Source organism: Mauremys reevesii, linkage group 13 (assembly GCF_016161935.1).
Source record: "Mauremys reevesii isolate NIE-2019 linkage group 13, ASM1616193v1, whole genome shotgun sequence".
Classification (NCBI taxonomy): domain Eukaryota; kingdom Metazoa; phylum Chordata; order Testudines; family Geoemydidae; genus Mauremys; species Mauremys reevesii.
In genome coordinates, this window is record NC_052635.1 from 29,778,705 (window position 1) to 29,797,519 (window position 18,815).

At 45.8% G+C, this 18,815-nt stretch overlaps 1 protein-coding gene across 1 annotated transcript; it reads right to left on the reverse strand.

The window, feature by feature from the left end:
• Window positions 1-1,341: 1,341 nt before the first annotated feature.
• GHRH (growth hormone releasing hormone) lies at window positions 1,342-7,570 on the reverse strand. The gene is made up of 6 exons (XM_039499467.1): window positions 7,491-7,570; window positions 5,035-5,172; window positions 3,318-3,422; window positions 2,420-2,551; window positions 1,908-2,007; window positions 1,342-1,441 (listed from the first exon to the last, which is right to left on the reverse strand). Exons 1-5 carry the CDS (start codon window positions 7,568-7,570, stop codon window positions 1,938-1,940), a joined length of 525 nt encoding a protein of 174 aa, XP_039355401.1. The 3' UTR covers window positions 1,342-1,441; window positions 1,908-1,937.
• Between the last annotated feature and the right edge of the window lie 11,245 nt (window positions 7,571-18,815).

Here is an 18,815-nt window from a genome sequence, read left to right on the forward strand (position 1 = left end):
TGATATAAACATTCGCTTTCAGGCATGTAGGCTGGACCCCATTTTCATGTCTGCCACCTCATGAACTGTGCTGAGCAGAAAGCCATGAAGAAAAGCAGAGAAAAGATTCTCCAACCCAAGTTTGACCTAGGCAAAGGTCTAATATAACGAGAGACATCTACAAAGACCTCATCTCCACTCATGTATGTGCAAAATTATACCTGTGCCTGGAGTTGGCAAGTGCAGATACCACCATTTGCTCTTTTACTAGTCTAGCACAGCTGTTAGAATTAGCCTCTGCAAAACCAGTTGGCAAACATTGGGTCCTTAATGTGCGTTGGACAGAAAATGTAGCTCATGACCAAGAAACAGACACATCTCAAGAGACAAGGAGGAATCTTGACCTGCTGTTGGACAGGTTTATTCAGAACAACTTTTATTTCTGCTGCGATGATGGAAAAGCAAATCCCACCCGGAATTATTTACATGTCATCTGAAGGCATAACTGTTACATGTGCAGTACTAGGAGCGTCATGATGCCAGAGTAGGAGCAGAATAATGTTCTTCCTCTGCCTTTCGGACACTGGAGAGAGGGGTTTTGTGGCACTGGGGGAACATACTAAAATATTTTCCCTTCTAAAGGGCAGTGAGGAGTTATACAGACATCACCCTAAATGTGGGAAATAATGTTGCAGTGGAGTTAGGAGACGAATTAATAATGCTCCATCATGAAAGTTAAAATATATTGACCAGTATAATCTGAAATTCCCCTCTGATGATGCACAGGAGTCTCATTTACACCAAACCCAACCCCAGGCTGGACTTGCTGGTGAGTTCAACCCTGCTGCAAGAGTTCTGGACAGGACAAAATAGCCATGTCTGAGGCCAGTGATGTTTCCAATACATTGTGTATGTTTTCTAAAGAAGAAATAAATCGTTCATTAGTGTGCAGTCATGTAATGCTTGATCTGATCTCTATTGGATGTATATCCATAAGGGGGAGGAGTCAAATCAATGTATAGACTATATCTACATGGATACCAAAAGGTAGTTTTTAGTAGCCTGCATGTTTATTGAGTAAACAAACTTTCAGACAGAGCAGTAACCCAGCAGATTTCTTTCAGTAGCACTTGATTCCAAACAATTTCTGTTGAGATTGTAGATAATCAAATCTCTGCCCTGGGCTAGGTGTGCACAGGATTGAGTAGCCCTATACAGGCTACTGACCAGTAGCTGATAACAGTGAGAGATCTGTTTAGTCAAGTACACCTGAAGGGAAGTAGGGAGGAATTAAAGGACTGATTCAAATTAACCTGGGCATAGTAATTTTTAAAACAATCTTATTCCTTTATGAAATGTCTCTAGGTTCCGAGAAGGATATGCATGAATTACAGCTGTTCATGTCCAGGATCTTGTCTTTGCTGCTGTGGGTTGTTTACTCTGCAGCCGGGTCCATGATCTCCTTTGGGGAAGAGGAAAAAAGAAAATTATGAGGCAGCTGTTTGTGAGTAAAGATATAACAGATGTGTTACGTCAACCACAGCCTCGCCTGAGCTGTCATCACTTGTCTGCAAGAGTCAGACGTAAGTAAGTCAGGCGAAGGAATTGAGGGGAAGCCAGGTGGGTAAGGAGGTGCCCAACTTTGCTGTAGCTCTCCGTTCATGGAAGCATTTATTTTTTAAACAGCTCTTTTAAACAGTACCAGCCTTCGTGGCCATCATTTTCAAACTAAAGTTAGGCTCTAAATCCATGTTTAAGTACATAAGAACTCACCACTCATTGACTTCAGTGGGCACTGTCTGTGCGGAGATGGAAGCTTAATCATCTATCTGCACAGTAACGCTTGGCTTAAGCCTTTCTTTTCCCACTACAGGGCACTGCAAAAGCAGGATGTTGCACAAAGCTCAGCAGCTGGGATTGATACTCACCAGAGCATGGTGGGGAGAAGGGAGAGAGATTTACAGTTTCATGAGCTTGGCCAGGGTGTTGGTAAAGTCCTCGACATGGTCACTGTTGACATCCTGAGGCCTGAATAAGAGGAGAGAGCTGGGTAGGCTGTGACATAGTTCTGTGTGGAAAACAACTCACTATTGTGATTGCTCTCAGAAAATAGAGTTGGGGGAAGAGACAAGTTGATGAGGTACAGGACTAGTATCAGCCATGCTGTGGAGGGGAGGCTCCATCCAAGTTTCCCCCAATGCAGCTGTGCCATGCTTACCATTGGAAAGAGAGATGCAGGCTTTGATGCACAGTAGAAGCTTTATTCTGACCAGGAATGTACTGGAGGAATATTACCTACCGCCATCTTTTCACCCACATAAGTCAGATAGGAATAAGGACCTATTCCCGCTCCCATTGAAGTGTACAGCAAAACTCCTACTGACTGAAATGGGGTTAAGATTTTAAGGCCCTACATTTCAAGGTAAAGCTTTCTACCTACCTTTGATTCTGCAATATGGCTCCCAAGAAATTCTTTAATACCATCTGCTGGTGGTAGCGGCTGTCCATCAAGATGCTCTCAGACTGGCGCCTGGTCAAAAATTCATGCTCCCCTTCCCCAGTACTGCGTTCGCTGTGTCGGTTATGCAAAGAACAAGAATGGGCTGCTAGAATGGCTCTCTGCAAATGGGCTTTACAAACAGTTTCTCCATCACTTGGTGGAAGGATGGGGAACCTGCTGCACTTGCAGGGGTGGCTTAGCTATTTCCTCATGAATCAGGTTGTTGCATGATCTTACTTCTGATTTGCAAATCATTTGCCCATCCATTGCTAAGATGAAATAACTGAACTCATTGCTCACATTCTCTTGAGTAGGCATGGGGTTGGTCAAGTGGGAGACAATGATGGGCTGCAGTTGACAAGTATCTCCTGTCTTGTTTAGCAACACTAGTATATGTGGTCAAAGCTGAGGGAGATGCAATGTGGATTTTGATTTCCCCCCGCCCCTGCTTTGGGGCAGGGTGAAGCCAAGTTTCTTTCCGTGAGTGATAGCAGTTAATGCTTCCCGCAAAGGTTCTAGCCGGTCCTAAAGTGGTGGCAATTAAGAATAACCCTGAATCTAATAGGTTGGGAAGGAAAGGATTAAAATGACCAAAGAAAACTGATTGTCGGGATCATTAAAAAATATGGGGATGCAGGGTTCTCTTAGACCACAGAGGAAGAGGCTTTTTCTTGTGCTGATGAAACAGTGAGAAATGCATGTGACTAGGAGAGATGATGATTCCATCAGACTGGACGGAAAGTTCTCTACTTTAGCTATGTGCATGGAAGAAATTGCCTGGTGTGACACGCAAAGCCCCAACCCAGTAACAACAGAAGAACAGGAAAAGTGGTCTTACCCCAGCCGTTTGCCTATAATGGTTTGTAAGATCTTCCGGGCAGAGATCTGCCCCAGGACTTTCCGGTAGTGATCAGTGAATATGGCATCAGCATGACGCTGCATCCTAAAGATAAGAGACAGACGCTAGATGCATAAAACACCCTGGATAATACACTCTTTCGGTAAGAAATCAACTTTAAAAATGCCAAAAACCCATTCACATCTGATAGTGCTGAGAGAGGAGCTGATTAAGGGGCAAACAACCATCCCAGAATCTCAGTGTCTGACACTTTTTATTCTCCACCAGAAAAGCAATTGTTTTTTAAAAAGTCCTTACATGGAAACAGCAGGAAAAATCTACCAACCAATCAGGAACTGCTGGGGTAGGCACATGGCTGGGCAGGGAAGTGGGGGTTGTGGCTAGGATGTTCTTATGCCCTGGCTATTCCCCAGCAGCACCAGGGGACCGTTAGGAGTGAATGCAGCTGGGACATGAGTTCATAGGTGCTCTAATGTTCACTGGGATCTGGGTCCCAGGAGAGGGGAAGTGCAAGCCCCCCACTCAGTCCCCACATCCTGGCTCTGCACAAGGACAGGGATGAATCCACCAACCCAGCTCCATTGCTCTTGTCTGCCTCAGTTCCCTCACCTGCTTAAACAGGACTGACTATCCTTCCCTGCCTGATGGGGGTGCCATGAGGATGAATTCGTGAATGTTTTTGAGGTGAACAGATGCTGCCACAGTTCCCAAAGATGCCTAGAGCTCTGCCGAATTGCTGCTTGCATGAAATAGGGCAGGAAAGGAGTATTGATCTTGTGCCTCATTTTGCTGTCTGTCAATAACTCGCTCTTTGGAAAGGTTGGAAGAGCTAACCCCTTCGCCAGGTGACTGACTCAGGTGTAGGGAGACAGCCTTATAACAGTGGAGAGAATACACAGCCTGCTGACTACATGTTGTCTGGCTATGAGCGCAGACTTCATCTGCTAGAGCAGAGTTTTGTCCAGTCAGCACCAGGCCAGGGACACCTTTTAAGGAAGATACTGGCACTTTCAGATATGTCAATGAAATATCCAGAGAAATCAGAGAAAGTGGCTGGAAAATGGTTTGACTTTTTGGAAAAATATCAAAACCTGTAAAACCTTGGCCAAAACTGCCCCCTCCCTGGGGGAAAAAAAAAATCCCTGCACATTTCTATGGAAATGGTGCTGCAGTGCCTCATGGGAGTTGACATTTAGGTGTATTATTCCCCCTTTCTTTTCTGTGGGCAGGTCTTGGTGGCTGAGCTAAATCTCCCATAATGCACCACAATCTCATTTCTTGCTGAGTCACCACAGTGCATCATGGGAGATGTATGTAGTCCAGTAGAGAATGAGCCAAGAGGCAGACCTACAACAACTCCCAGGAGGCATCTTTGCTGCCTTTCCAAATTGAAACTTTTTCATTTTCAGATGAAAGCTTTCCAATTTTCAAATGTTTGGGTTTTTAATATCTTCTATAGAAAGCAGACAATTTTTGCAAAAAATCTTACTTTAATCAAAAATCCAATTTTCCATCGAAAAACAATTTGGCTGGAAAAACTTCAACTAGGCCTAGAACTCAATCCTCACTTGTAATTTCTGCAAAATATCCACAAGTGCTCTCAAATCCTCTTGCTGTTTCCCTCATGGGCTGCAGTGTAGGAAGAACTTAACTGAGGCTCCCTTTGTGTGTTGAGGTTGGAGAGTGAGGCACCTACCTTTTTTCAGCAGGGTTGGCTAGAAAACCCTCCTCTTCCTGCTGCTGCTCCTCCACAGAGAGATTGTTGCTCTGCACTGGACTGCCGTCCTGTAGCTGAAAGCTCACCGTCTTGCTAGAGATGGGCAGTGGATTGTACCTGTAAGAATGAGCCAGCAGCTCTGAGCACAACTAAGCTGCAATCCACACCATAGCCTTCTCCACTGGGCCAACCACCAGCAGTCCTTAAGTAGCACTTGCTGGGTTCACCTTGGTATGGCTTGTCTTCTCTCTTATTCTTCCCTTCCCTGTCTCATGGAGACAGCACAGGTTATCTTTGTACTGCTGTCCTCCAGATCTGGAAGCTGCCTAGATGCTACTTATACCAATATGCTAGGCACCTTTTGAGATTAGAAACACAGAAGTCCCAGGCACAAAGCAGCAGACCGGTCTCCCTCTCCAAAAAGCCAACATACCCAGGCAAAACATAACCAATCGCGTTCTCACTGTGCCAGTTCTTGAAAGCAAAGCCTAAAGTTTTGTAGATCTACTGATTTGTGAACTTACAAAAATAAGATAATTTCAACACGTGGCAGAGAGATACTTAAATGAATTACAGGGAGGACTTAGTACACAACCCTTCAGTCCATATAATACCAAAGTTCCTATACCTCTCACTTCAGTGCAAGTGGACAATAATACAGAAGAAGCAAAGACAGTTAACCTGTACTTACAACTTTTTAATTAAAGGGAACCAGTGGAGGACATGGGGGTGGGGACTGAGACTGGATTGGGGAAGGCTGGCACTGGCTTCTGACTGGGACTAGGAACCAGTGTATGGGCACAATACGGCCCTGACAAGGAGTTGGGTGTGGGGGAGAACTTGGACTGGCTGGGCAAAGGAACTGGGTGGGAGGAGTGGAAGAGGCTGCGAGTTGGGGGGAAGGGGAACAGGAATCGGGACTTAGACAGCAAGCCCATAGGAGGAAGCTAACATGGAAAAAATAGTATGTGAGCACTTAATGAATACGCACAGTGGGGCCAAGTTAAAGCTACACCGGCCACCCGAATTCTGGCACTTCCTAACTTTTGAGTGCTTGACTTTGCAACCTTAATAATGTCGGGAGTGAGAGAGAGAGATGTTGCCTGATGACTTGGAAGAATACTAATGAACTACAGGGACAGTCCACTCTAGGTCACCAGTTCAAATGCCACATGGCGTGGTTGCAACAAAAAACAATTACTATCTGATGGCAGTTTGGCTCCCATGTAGGAGCTTGTGATTCTAGGCATTGTCCTTGGGCTCTATCTGGATTTTTATCCTGCACCCAGCCCTGTGGTATCTGAGCACCGGGCAAGCGTCTAGTGCTACCATTGGTTCCTCAGTGGAGCCTGAACTCTGCTATTGCCAGTAGAGGAGGGGTCTCTAGGTCGACCTGAGGTCTGTTGCTGTGGCAGTGAGTGGGTAACCTTGTTGTGCTGTCGTTCATGTACCTGTTCTGTGAGTAAACAGAGGACTTGGGCTCCAGGGCTGCTATCATCACCAGCCCTGAACTTACATATTTTACTTTAAAACTGTTTAGGCCGTTTGACCCTGGCTGTCCCTTGTTTCGACTGCATCCAGTTTTCTCCTCAGGGGCCTTATATTTACACTTCACATTGTCAGATACAATGACAGCAAACCATTATGGTCCATTATACCACCTCCTGACTGCACACCCATCAACGAAGAGCGGGCATGGAGTGAATACTGGATTCAACATTGTGCCATGCGTCTTCAGTGAGCCAAGGACCCAGATGAATCAGAAAGCTGTGGGTCCCATAATAGCAATGTGAACAGCTGCTCATGGAGACGTTGCAGGCTCCGCTTTCTCATCCCAGCCAGAGGAATGAGGAGGAGGAAAAGCTTGTTCTCACTGAAGCATAAAGTAATGTTTAAACAAGACAACGTGGCACAACCTGCGGGGTCGGCACAGGAGACTTTCAGCCCCGGCATAGCAGGGGGTGCTGCAGGTCACGACTGACTTGTACTGCCAGAGCCGAGTGTGGGAGGCACTCCAGATGGAAATAGCAGGAGGAGGTGTGGGTCAGGGCTGAGGTGAGCTGACAGGGCTACAGGCAAGGGGCAGAGATCAGGACAGAAATAGCATGGGGTTGCCGCGGGTCAGGAGGGAGGTGAACTGTCAGAGTTGTGTGGGGGCCCTGGAGCCTTGGACTGAAATAGCAGAGGATGTTGCTAGTCAGGATTAAGTACTGCCACAGCTTGTGGTGGTGGGGAGGCTGAAAACGCAGAGGGCTTTGCCAGTCAGCATGGAATGTGCTGTCAGAGCTGGGGGGGAGCTTGCAAAATGCTGCCTGCAGTGTCGTGAGCCTGGTATGAAAATCCACCAAATGCCCAAGCCAGAAAATAGGAGTGAAGTCAGAGCGATGGGGGGAAATCTTTGGGCAGGCAGGAAGTTAAAGGGGCTTGGAGCCTACCTGAAAGCTGGATAGAGAGGAGAAGAGATGGAGCACATGACTAAATGGAGGAACAGGAGGAAGATGGCCCTGTGCAGCATCTTTCACCCTTCTGGAGTGACCTGAAATCAAGAGAAATCCAAATCAGTGATGGTGACAGACAAGTGACTCCTGACCTCACATGCAGCAGTTGGGGGCTCTGAGCACACCACTGCCAATGAGTTGGGAGAAAGCTTCTTGAATGTGCATGGGAGCTCTCAGTTACATCTTCATTTTCTCAGTCAGACTCGAGTCGCTGCATCCCTGTGTCATCGGCATCAATGAGACAGAAATCACCCTGTGCAGCCTATGTTTCTAATACCCGACATGTACTTCCCCTTGCAAGACAGCGGCCTCGGCATATCCGTGTCTTGGCATTGCACGGTGCTTATCCTATAAATACCCGATTAACAGCCACCATCTCAGCAAAGAAGCCCCTTCCAATGCCTGCGTCGGCCTGGAACACTGTCCCAGCGAGTTGACTGATGGCCAGACTCTAGAGCCCATTTCCAGGGAATGCTGATGGTGATACAAACGCCGGCCTTGAATCCGTAACCCCCTGCCTGTGAGCTGGGATCAGAACATACTCCCCTCTCGTCAGGCCTTTCTGCTCTCACCCGCCACTACTGGAGCACGTTTTACCCATGCGAGGCAGAGACCGGAAGCAGGGAGTGTGGGATTGTCCTAAATAGAGCTGCTTGAACTACTTTGTTAGGAGCTGAGCTCTTTTTTTCAGGCTAGTGAACCCAGTCCTGATTTTCCTCTGAATGGATTTGCTCTTTGTAAATATTTGCCTGATAGTTTGCACAAATAACTTTCACCCTCTGAGGAGCTGTTTGGATTACGGGAGCACCCCCAGCTGAGATTGGGGCTCCTTTGCATCAAGCCCTATACAAACACTGAGAGAGAGAGTCCCTGCCCGGAAGAGCTTACAGGTAAATAGACAAGACAGGTAAACAGTGGGAGGGGATAAAGGAGGCCCTGGTAAGCAGAGTGATTCACCTAAGGTCACAGGCAGAATTAGGAAGGTGTCCTGGGTTCTAGAGCATTAGCCTAGCTTCTGCCGACATGCTACTTGTGTTGTGCAGTTGGTCAGCTTAGTTGCATAGTATGTGGTTCTCCTCCCATAATGGATGGCTGCAACATCTGACATGGGACAGCAAGTAACAACATGTTTCTGGAGCGATAACAGTCCATGTGGACAAGGGGTTCCAGTGGATATAGTGTGTTTTAGATTTTTAGAAAGTCTTTGACAAGGTCCCTCACCAAAGGCTCTTAAGCAAAGTAACCAGTCATAGGATAAGATGGGAGGTTCTCTCGTGGATTGGTAATTTGGTTAAAAGATAGGAAACAAAGGATAGAAATAAATGTCGGTTTTTAGAATGGAGAGGTAAATAGTGGTATCCCCCAGGGATCTGTTACTGTGCCAGTCCTATTCAACATATTCATAAACGATCTGGAGAAGGGGTAAACAGTGAGGTGGCAAAATTTGCAGATGATACAAAACTACTCAAGATAGTTAAGTCCCAGGCAGACTGTGAAGAGCTACAAAAGGATCTCTCAAAACTGGGTGACTGGGTAACAAAATGGCCGATGGAATTCAATGTTGATAAATGCAAAGTAATGCACATTGGAAAACATAAAATGATGGGGTCTAAATTAGCTGTTACCACTCAAGAAAGAGATCTTGGAGTCATTGTGGATAGTTCTCTGAAAACATCCACTCAATGTGCAGCAGCAGTCAAAAAAGCGAATAGAATGTTGCGAAATCATTAAGAAAGGGATAGATAATAAGACAGAAAATATCATATTGCCCGTATGTAAATCCATGGTATGCCCACTTTTTGAATACCGCATGCAGATGTGGTCACCCCATCTCAAAAAAGATGTATTGGAATTGGAAAAGGTTCAGAAAAGGACAACAAAAATGATTAGGGGTATGGAACACTGCCGTATGAGGAGAGATTAATAAGATTGGGACTCTTCAGCTTGGAAAAGAGATGACTAAGGAGGGATATGATAGTGCTCTATAAAATCATGACTGGTGTGGAGAAAGTAAATAAGTGTTATTTACTCCTCATACCACAAGAACTAGGGGTCACCAAATGAAATTAATAGGCAGCAGTTTTAAAACTAACAAAAGGAAGTATTTTTTCACACAATACACAGTCAACCTGTGGAACTCCTTGCCAGAGTATGTTGTGAAGGCCAAGACTGTAACACAGTTCAAAAAAGAAGATAAATTCATGGAGGATCGGTCCATCAATGGTTATTAGCCAGGATGGGCAGGGATGGTGTCCCTCGCCTGTTTGCCAGAAACTGGGAATGGGCAACAGGGGCTGGATCGCTTGATGATTACCTGTTCTGTTCATTCCCTCTGGGGCACCTGGTGTTGGAAAGACAGGATACCGGGCTAGATGGACCTTTGGTCTGACCCAGTATGGCCATTCTTATGAATGTTTCAGGATAGGCAAACACTTCCATGATTGTTTAGCAGCTGTCTGGATACTTGGGAACAGGAATAATCCAAGTCCGTGGACCAAAGTGAACTGAACTCTGTGCTTTTATTTGTGGAAATTAGAGCTGGAAGAAAATTTCCATTAAATCTTTTTTTCCAATGGAAAGTACCTTTGTGATCAAAATAAAAATGTTTACAAAATGTTATCATTTGGATGGAAATTTATCAACAACCATATTCCAAATTGGAAAAATGCTTAATTTTTTTGAGGAAAAAAACCAACTAATTAGGTGTCAATCACAGGTTGGGTAGAGCTGGGTTGTGGCATTGGTGGGACTGGTGGGAATTCTTTGGGGGAAGTTGATTAGTTTAGTTACCATGTTGGATTATTTTATTTGATCTGAGGTAATTGACAGGTCTGTTTATTCACTTGTGTGTGTGTTCAGTCTGTTGCCCAGAGCTCTGGAATACCAGACGGTAGCTATTTTATTGTGGTTTAGTAAAAAATCCAAATACATATTTATTTCTAGAGCTGTGAACTTAGACAACTGCTGGCAAAGTGCATAAGAAGCCACAGTCCTGACTTCACAAAGCTTTCAGGCTCACTGGGATATATCTCATATGAAGGGTATTCGTCCAAGAGACAGGAGAGCCTGGAGTGATTGTCAGCAAGAAAATACAGGTAAGGAGCTGTTGTGAGTGAAAAGGGATCTGAAGAAGAACAAGAAGGGTGCATGGTGCACAGGGAGGGGGAAATTGTTCCAAGCAGAGGAATGAAAGAAGGTGCAGAGCTGTATGTAGAAAGAGACAGTGACCAGTGAGGAGCAGGGATGGGGCTATTCCCTTCTCTGCACTGGCATCTGTGGGAGGAGAGGATGCTGTGACCTTTCCATGGGTGGAGCAGCAGCAGAGTTCCTCCTGCCCTCCGGGACGTAGTGTTCTAGCTCTGGCACAACTCCCTGCAGAGCTCCTGCCAGGCTGTACTCCTCTGTGCTGCCCACAACAGGCTGCAGCACCTGTATGCCATTGTCAAGCCTTAAATGGCTTGTTTATCACCTGCTACAAATTCAGGGCTAGAACCCAGATCTGTGGCCCTGTGCCATAGGCACAAAGGCATCCTTCCTCTCTTCCAGTGCCTGAAAGGATCAAACAGGCACCAGGAGACTGACAATGAAGGAGAAGGAATCTAACTGCACATGCAAATACCATGGAAATGATCAGGGAAGGGAGATGAAATGGACTGTGTGGGTGAAGGAGAGTGAACCTCAAAGATTCAGTGGAGAGTTGTGTGAACACAATCCAGTCCAGCCAGTCTGTAAGACTGGGCTGCATATCTAACCAGCACAGGCATTGTTGCTGCTGTGGATCATTGATGGAGTGCCATCAGTGCACGTGGGACTGCACAGATCTGATCCCTGAGCCAAGGTGCTCAAAATTGAAATCTGACAACACGGTGATGACACACAGGAGCGTTGGGTGCGTTCGTGCTTTGGATAGACACAAAGGGGTTTTGTGTTTGGTGGGTTATCATTGAAGATCCTCATGGACCAATTCTGTTTTAAGGAGCTATTTGAATGAGGAGAGGAAAGTTGTTTGGGACAAAATAAGTAGGAAGGCGTTCCGGGCATAGGATCTGATCTTGCTGCTATTGATATTTATTTATTATTGTAGTGTCTAGGAGTCCCAGTTATGAACCAGACCACATGGTGGCAGATGTTGTATAAACACACAACACAAAGACAGTCCTTGCCCCAAAGTTAAGCCCCCACTGACTTCAGTGAGTGCAGAATCAGCCTCCCAGGGAGCGGGATGGTACTAATTACTGTAAACAGTTCCTCAGCCTGCTTTCTGGTTTCCCAGTTTACAGCTGCTTATGCTTCAACCCTGCAGGCTGGGTCAGCCTTCAGCGCTATTTCCATCTGTTGTTCTTTTTGGAAGTGAAGCAGCTTGATCTAACTTTAGAACAGAGCTGATTGTTGGTAAAAGAGGGAACTGAATCCACCTCCCAAAGAATTCTTGCTTCTTAGAAACTATCATGTCAGCCCCATGAAGACCCTCAGAATGCCAGGGAACCGAACCAGTGACACTCCTGTGTGACAGAATTAGAAGGCTTCTGGTTTTAGGTTTACACTGCTGTTTTCTGGAGGAAGCATGCCCCCCTCCTGGTACCCCAACGTGAATCCCAAATCATATCCATCAACTTCTGATCAAGAAAATGAGGGTGATCTAGACACTCCAGAAGGAGCGTTGGCACTGTCCCAGGCTTGGGTGCCAATCAATGTTCTTTATATTATGAACAGCCAAACCACTGCGAGAGCATAGCAATGAAATGGCGGTGGGGTTGCAGAAGTGCAACCAGGGGAGAATATAGCCCTTTGCTTTTCCCTTCCTTCCCGTTTGTATTCCTAGGGCAAGACACCCCACCACACACTACTATCCCCACTTTCATTCTATACCCAGCTCCTCTTCTTTCAGTGCCAGGTGTTTCTCCAGACTGTTTTCATCCATTTTGAAATCTTTATTCTGCACCCCTTCTGACCCCATTAGTTTCTAAAAGAAGCTTTTTTGATTTTCTTTGTCTCTCCTCATCTGTTTTTACCTTCCTTATCTTCTCTTTCCCCTCTCCCGTTCTCTCTCTCTCTCTCATATCCCTTCATTTCTGTCGCCTTGGTCCTGTCCCCTTTGGTCTTTCTCCCACCCCACACACAAGGGATACTGAACCTGGAATCCTGCTCACCTTCACAATTGTGGCCGTTATTTCAGAGGGAGAACAGAAGAATGTTCAAGTTTCGCTCTCTGAACATGGCCAAGTTGACAGCCCTGGAAAATCTTGTCCTCGTCTTAATTATGACAGGGTTAATTTCACTTATTTGCTTTCCATTCTGGGGGGAGGGGGGAGGAAGATTAATAAATTCCCTTTAAGATGAAAAGCATTTAATGTGATTATAAAAGATAAAACACAACAGTTTCCCAACACTTTCCCAACACCCCCTCATGCAATTTTAATGTTGCAGTGTTTGTGAAAATACTGATGGATAGATTAGATCAATCACTCCTGTTCCTTACTGTGTCTGGGATACATGTCTAATCAGTCCTGAAAATACTGCTATGGGGATGCAATGAAACCTTAATTACTCCTGCACTCTAAGGTTGCTTTTTATACTGTACAATATTGCAATTAAAAGTACAAAGATATTTCCAATTGCTTCCTATGCTATCCTGTAATTGGACGTGCGTTGCCCATAAGTCTTTCAAATTTCTACTCATCCCTTTGTTTGGCTCAGCTAAATAGTTATTAATGGATGAGTAAAATATTAGTTTTGTGGTGGATTTCATCATCAGTGTTGTAAGAGCAGGGTGCAGATTCTGTGCCTGAGCTCGTACATTTCCAGACTGTTTTGCAAGGCTGTTCTATAACATTACTTAGTATATTTACGTGTATCAGACACTTCAGTTATTCATAATTGTTTCAGTCTATAACTTAATCCATAAAGCCCTTTGAGATTAGTACTGAGGCTGCTGATAAATGCCAAATCTGATTGTGTTTTAGTGTAACTGAATTGTCCCCAGTTTCCAAATAGCAGGTATCTTGTTAAAACGCACATGCAAAGGATCGAACTTACCGTTCCCTGAGGAAATGGGATCTTCTCAGCTCTCTACGTGATTTCCTTTCCCTGTTAAAAATACTACTTCTTTCTCTCTCGCTCTCTTGCCAGCTTTTGTTGCTTCAGCAAACTCGACTGGGTTCCTCCTCCTTAATTCTTTACCTGTGCAGGGTCCCAGTGGACTGGGACCAAGACTCGTTCAGATTTCCCTGACTACTGTGGCAGTTCTGCTGCTGCTGCGAGAGGTGCACCTTCTTTTATACCTGTGCTCCCTTAGGAGTTCTGTGGGCTTCTCAACGTCAGAGATCAATTACCCTCCAGTCGTTCAAAGGGCTGTGTTTAGCATCCCCTCTTTTTGCGGATGAGGATGCAGGCAGGGAGGTGTGGGAGGCAAGGGGGGGCTATGCCTGCAGTTTGAGGATGATTTGCATGCTTTCCCTTTATCTTACAGATATAGAATAACAACAATCATTTGGCACAATGAATGACAAATTTGCTTTACAGGGTAAACTTCTCTTCCCTTTAAAATGTAATTTTTCCTTGTAACCCACAATGGGGGAAGTTAACCATTAATATTCTCTCCTGCTGCCTTTGTAGGAAGGTTTATCTCTTGGCCTTTTTCTTTTCCTCCTGATTATCAGGCTTTTCCTTCTTCCCCTTTGTTGTTGGCACCTGCTGTCGTTAGCAGGGCAGTTCATGCTTCAGTCCCTCGCAAACATCGCAGCCTCACGTCAGGCAAGCAAAGCATCTTTCTGGAGAACCTCACTCTGTGCATGTGCTCTGGAAAAATCAGAGGTCCTGCTCCATTTGCCATGTCGTCCCTCCATTTTGGTTTTCAGTGGCCTGTTCCATTCTTGCAGGAACCGTTCAGGAAATGTTTTTTACAAAGCCTCATTTCAGAGGGAACTGGATGGCTCTGGGGGCTGGTAATAAGACTTTCCTTGCTTCATGACCAGTGTGAACCCGGACTTGAAAAGTTGTTACTCCCAAAAGATTGGAAGGGATCTAAACCCTCCTGCTAAAGACCATAAGCCAACCTCCAGCTATTTTGGGTGTTAGGAGGAAACTTTCTGTGGCGCAGGTTATCTCAGAGCTGCCTTCTGCGGAGTTTCTTGCACCTCTGGAGCAGCTGTATTCTGGCTACAGTCAGACAGGATGCAGGCCAAGATGTCCCACTTGGTCTTCTCTGGTATGGAAGGGTGGGGGGGGTTCAAAAGCATTCAGAGTTGGCCTAACTCTGCTCAGTGGTCTCTTTCCTAGTGGCTCAGCAGCCTTCTCTCAAAACACACCATCCTCATAGACACTAATCCTCAGTCTTCTCTGGCAGCCATGGTAGAGGGCAAGGATGAAACTCCTCTGTTGCTTTTAGAGGCAGTCAATCTGTCAGGGTTGATGCACATTGGCAGGGTGGTGTGAGGGAAGTTTGCACTGCCAGGGGCGGTTCTAGCCATTTTGCCGCCCCAAGCACGGCAGGCAGGCTGCCTTCGGCGGCTTGCCTGCAGAGGGTCCGCTGGTCCAGATCCGAAGCTGCGGGACCAGCAGACCCTCCACAGGCACGCCTGCTGGAGGTCCACCGAAGTCGCGGGACCAGCGGACCCTCCGCAGGCAAGCTGCCGAAGGCACCCTGCTTGCCGCCCTCGCGGCGACTGGCAGAGCACCCCCCGCGGCTTGCCACCCCAAGCACGCACTTGGCGTGCTGGGGTCTGGAGCCGCCCCTGGCGCTGCCACTGTCTGGACTGTACCTGCTCTGTAGATAAATATAGCACTTCCATCCCGACTGCGGTCAAACCGACATCATGGGCCCAATCCAACTCCCAGTGAAATCAATTAAAGGCCCCCATGGCCTAAACAGGAGCTGGATCTATGTAATAGACTTGCACTTGGTCCTGCATGACTTTTTGATTTAAAAAACTAGAAAGATACAAAATTTAACCTGGCACACATGAAATGGATTAAAAGCTGGCTGGTAGGTCTCAAAATGTAATTGTAAATTGGGAATCATCATTCAACAGGTGTTCCTAATGGGGTCCTGCTGGGATCCCTTCTTGGCCCTAGGCTACTTAACATTTTATTAATACCCTAGAAGAAAACATAAAATCATCACTGAACAAGTTTGCAGAAGACACACACATTACGGGAGTGGTAAATAATCAAGAGGATGGGTCAGTGATTCAGAGTGATCTGGGTTGCTCAGTAAGCTGGGAGCACGCAAACTGTGTTTTAATATGGCTTAGTATAAATGTCTACAAGAATGCAGGCCATACTTATAGGATGAGGGACTCTATCCTGAGAAACAGGGACTCTGAAAAAGATTTGGGAGTTTGGTGGATAATCAGCTGAACATGAGCTCCCAGTGGGATGCTGTGGCCAAAAGGACTAATGTGAACCTGATGCATAAACATGGGACTCTCAAGTAGGAGTACGGTGTTTATTTGACCTCTGTATTTGGCACTGGTGTGACCGCTGCTGGAACACTGTGTCCAGTTCTGATGTCCGTAGTTCAAGAAAGATGTTGATAAATTGGAGAGGGTTCAGAGAAGAGCCATGAGAATGATTAAAGGATTAGAAAACATGCCCTGGAGTGATAAACTCAAGGAGCTCATTCTCTTTAGCTTAACAAAGAGAAGGTTAAGTGGTGGTTTGATTACACACTGTAAGTATATGGGGAACAGATATTTAATAATGGGCTCTTCAGTCTAGCAGAGAAAGGTCTAACACAGGGATGGGCACATTGGGGTGGGAAAACTGTATGGAGGGCCAGATAGGGAAGGCTTTGCCTCCCCAAACAGCCTGGCCCCTGCCCCCTATCTGCCCCCTCCCACTTCCTGCCCCCTGACATCCCCCCTCATAACCCCCGACCCATCTAACCCCCCCTGCTCCTTGTCCCCTAATTGCCCCCTCCCAGGACCCCCTGCCCCTAACCACCCCCTGGAATCCCACCCCCATCCAATCCCCATGCTCCCACTCCTCTGTCCCCACTTATCCACCCCACCCCTGACAGGCCCCTGGGACCCCATATGTATCCAACTTCCCCTGTCCCCGACCCCTATCCACACCCCAGGATTCCCACGCTTATCCAACACTTCCCCCCTCCTCTGTCCCCTCCCCCCCATTCCCCATCCCCTTTTATTTTATTTCTTAAAATGTGATTCAGGTGGGAAGAGCCACAGGAAGACTTACTCTCTTTATTCCAGATCTGAGTTAAAGAAGCCTCCACACAAAACTGTTCAGGAGGAAAAGGTTTGCTGTGCAAATCAGACATTTGCATATAGATATTTTTGTTATTTTAACACCAAATAAGGAAAATGTTCTGAATACCACAGCAGAGCTTTAAAAATCAATGTGCTAGGCCACGCAGCCACGTGCTGTCTTTCAGCCCTGCAATGGGATCGTTCAGCTCTACATTCATTGCTAATGTTTCCAAAACATAACGTCCTGCTCTTTCATGGGTGAGGCTGGTAGCACCAATTTTTCAGCACAAATTGTTTTTCCCCGGCTGTAAATCGGTGCTACGCTTCCCTGTCTCACACATGAATCATTCTATTTTGTTAAGCCCTCTACCACTCTGGAGCAGTTATCAACTGTCTCAGGGTATTTAGTTGTGCTTCTCGACCATTATATTTTATGAGGGAGTTTCATATCAGCCTTGCCTATTGCCTGAGACCAAGCTGCTGCAGATAACTGACTCGTACACTGCCGCTCTGAACAAGGAGAATCCATGCTTATGAAGGGTATCATCTGTTTAACTGCCATACTATTTGTTATCCACCAAGCATTGTGCATTGGGGGCTTAGCCTCTGTTTTTATTTCAGATCCCAATTGCTTTCCAAGGAAGGTTTTAAAAATCCCACTGTTCTGGATGTTTCCTTGCTGTCATAGGTCCATGGTCCTATTCTGCACAGCTGGACCCAGCGGGGAGCCGAAGTTAAGCAATAAATAACCCCCTCAAGGGTTTCAGATTCATGTACAGGTTCCAAGCAAGGTAACACAAACATACAGGGTCTCTGGCCATGTTCCCTTCCTCCAGTTTAGGCATCTTTAAACAAACAATATACATGCTGTAGCTCTTATGTTATCCGCACTTCCTGTCCCAGCTTGTACTCAGAATCCTTTCATGTCCCTAGAACTGAAAGGAGTCAGCCTTTCTTGAGTCCTTGGTCTTACCCTCTGGCCAGACACGGCAGGCTGCAGTAGGTGCCTGAACACAACTGGCTGTGATCTGTATTTTTGCCTGAAAGGGGTAAACAGTGAGGTGGCAAAGTTTGCAGATGATATTAAACAGCTCAAGATAGTTAAGACCAAAGCAGATGGTGAAGAACTTCAAAAAGATCTCACAAAACTAAGTGATTGAACAACACCATGGCAAATGAAATTTAATGTGGATAAATGTAAAGTAATGTACATTGGAAAAAATAATCCCAACTATACATACAAAATGATTGGGCCAATTTAGCTACAATTAATCAGGAAAGAGAGCTTAGCGTCATCGTGGATAGTTCTCTGAAGACATCCACGCAGTGTGCAGCGGCAGTCAAAAAAGCAAACAGGATGTTAGGAATCATTTAAAAAGGGCTAGAGAACAAAACCGAGAATATCTTATTGCCCTTATATAAATCCAGGGTATTCCCACATCTTGAATACTGCATACAGATGTAGTCTCCTCATCTCAGAAAAGATATACTGGCATTAGAAAAGGTTCAGAGAAGGGCAACTAAAATGATTAGGGGTTTGGAACAGGTCCCATATGAGGAGAAATTAAAGAGGCTAGGACTTTTCAGCTTGGAAAAGAGGAGACTAAGGGGGGATATGATAGAGGTATATAAAATTATGAGTGGTGTGGAGAAAGTGAATAAGGAAAAGTTATTTACTTGTTCCCATAATATAAGAACTAGGGGCCACCAAATGAAATTAATGGGCTGCAAGTTTAAAACAAAAAAAGGAAGTTCTTCACACAGCGCACAGTCAACCTGTGGAACTCCTTGCCTGAGGAGGTTGTGAAGGCTAGGACTATAACAGGGTTTAAAAGAGAACTAGATAAATTCATAGAGGTTAAGTCCATTAATGGCTATTAGCCAGGATGGGTAAGGAATGGGGTCCCTAGCCTCTGTTTGTCAGAGGGTGGAGATGGATGGCACGAGATAAATCTCTTGATCATTGCCTGTTAGGTTTGCACCCTCTGGGGCACCTGGCATTGGCCACTGTTGGTAGACAGGATCCTGGGCTAGATGGACCTTTGGTCTGACC

Coding starts and splice junctions, on each gene's coding strand:
- GHRH (XM_039499467.1), bottom strand. CDS start 7,570: ATGCTGCACAGGGCCATCTTCCTCCTGTTCCTCCATTTAGTCATGTGC. Junction 5,173..7,490: donor CCTCTCTATCCAGCTTTCAG/GTAGGCTCCAAG, acceptor TCATTCTTACAG/GTACAATCCACTGCCCATCT. Junction 2,552..3,317: donor ATTATAGGCAAACGGCTGGG/GTAAGACCACTT, acceptor TAACCGACACAG/CGAACGCAGTACTGGGGAAG.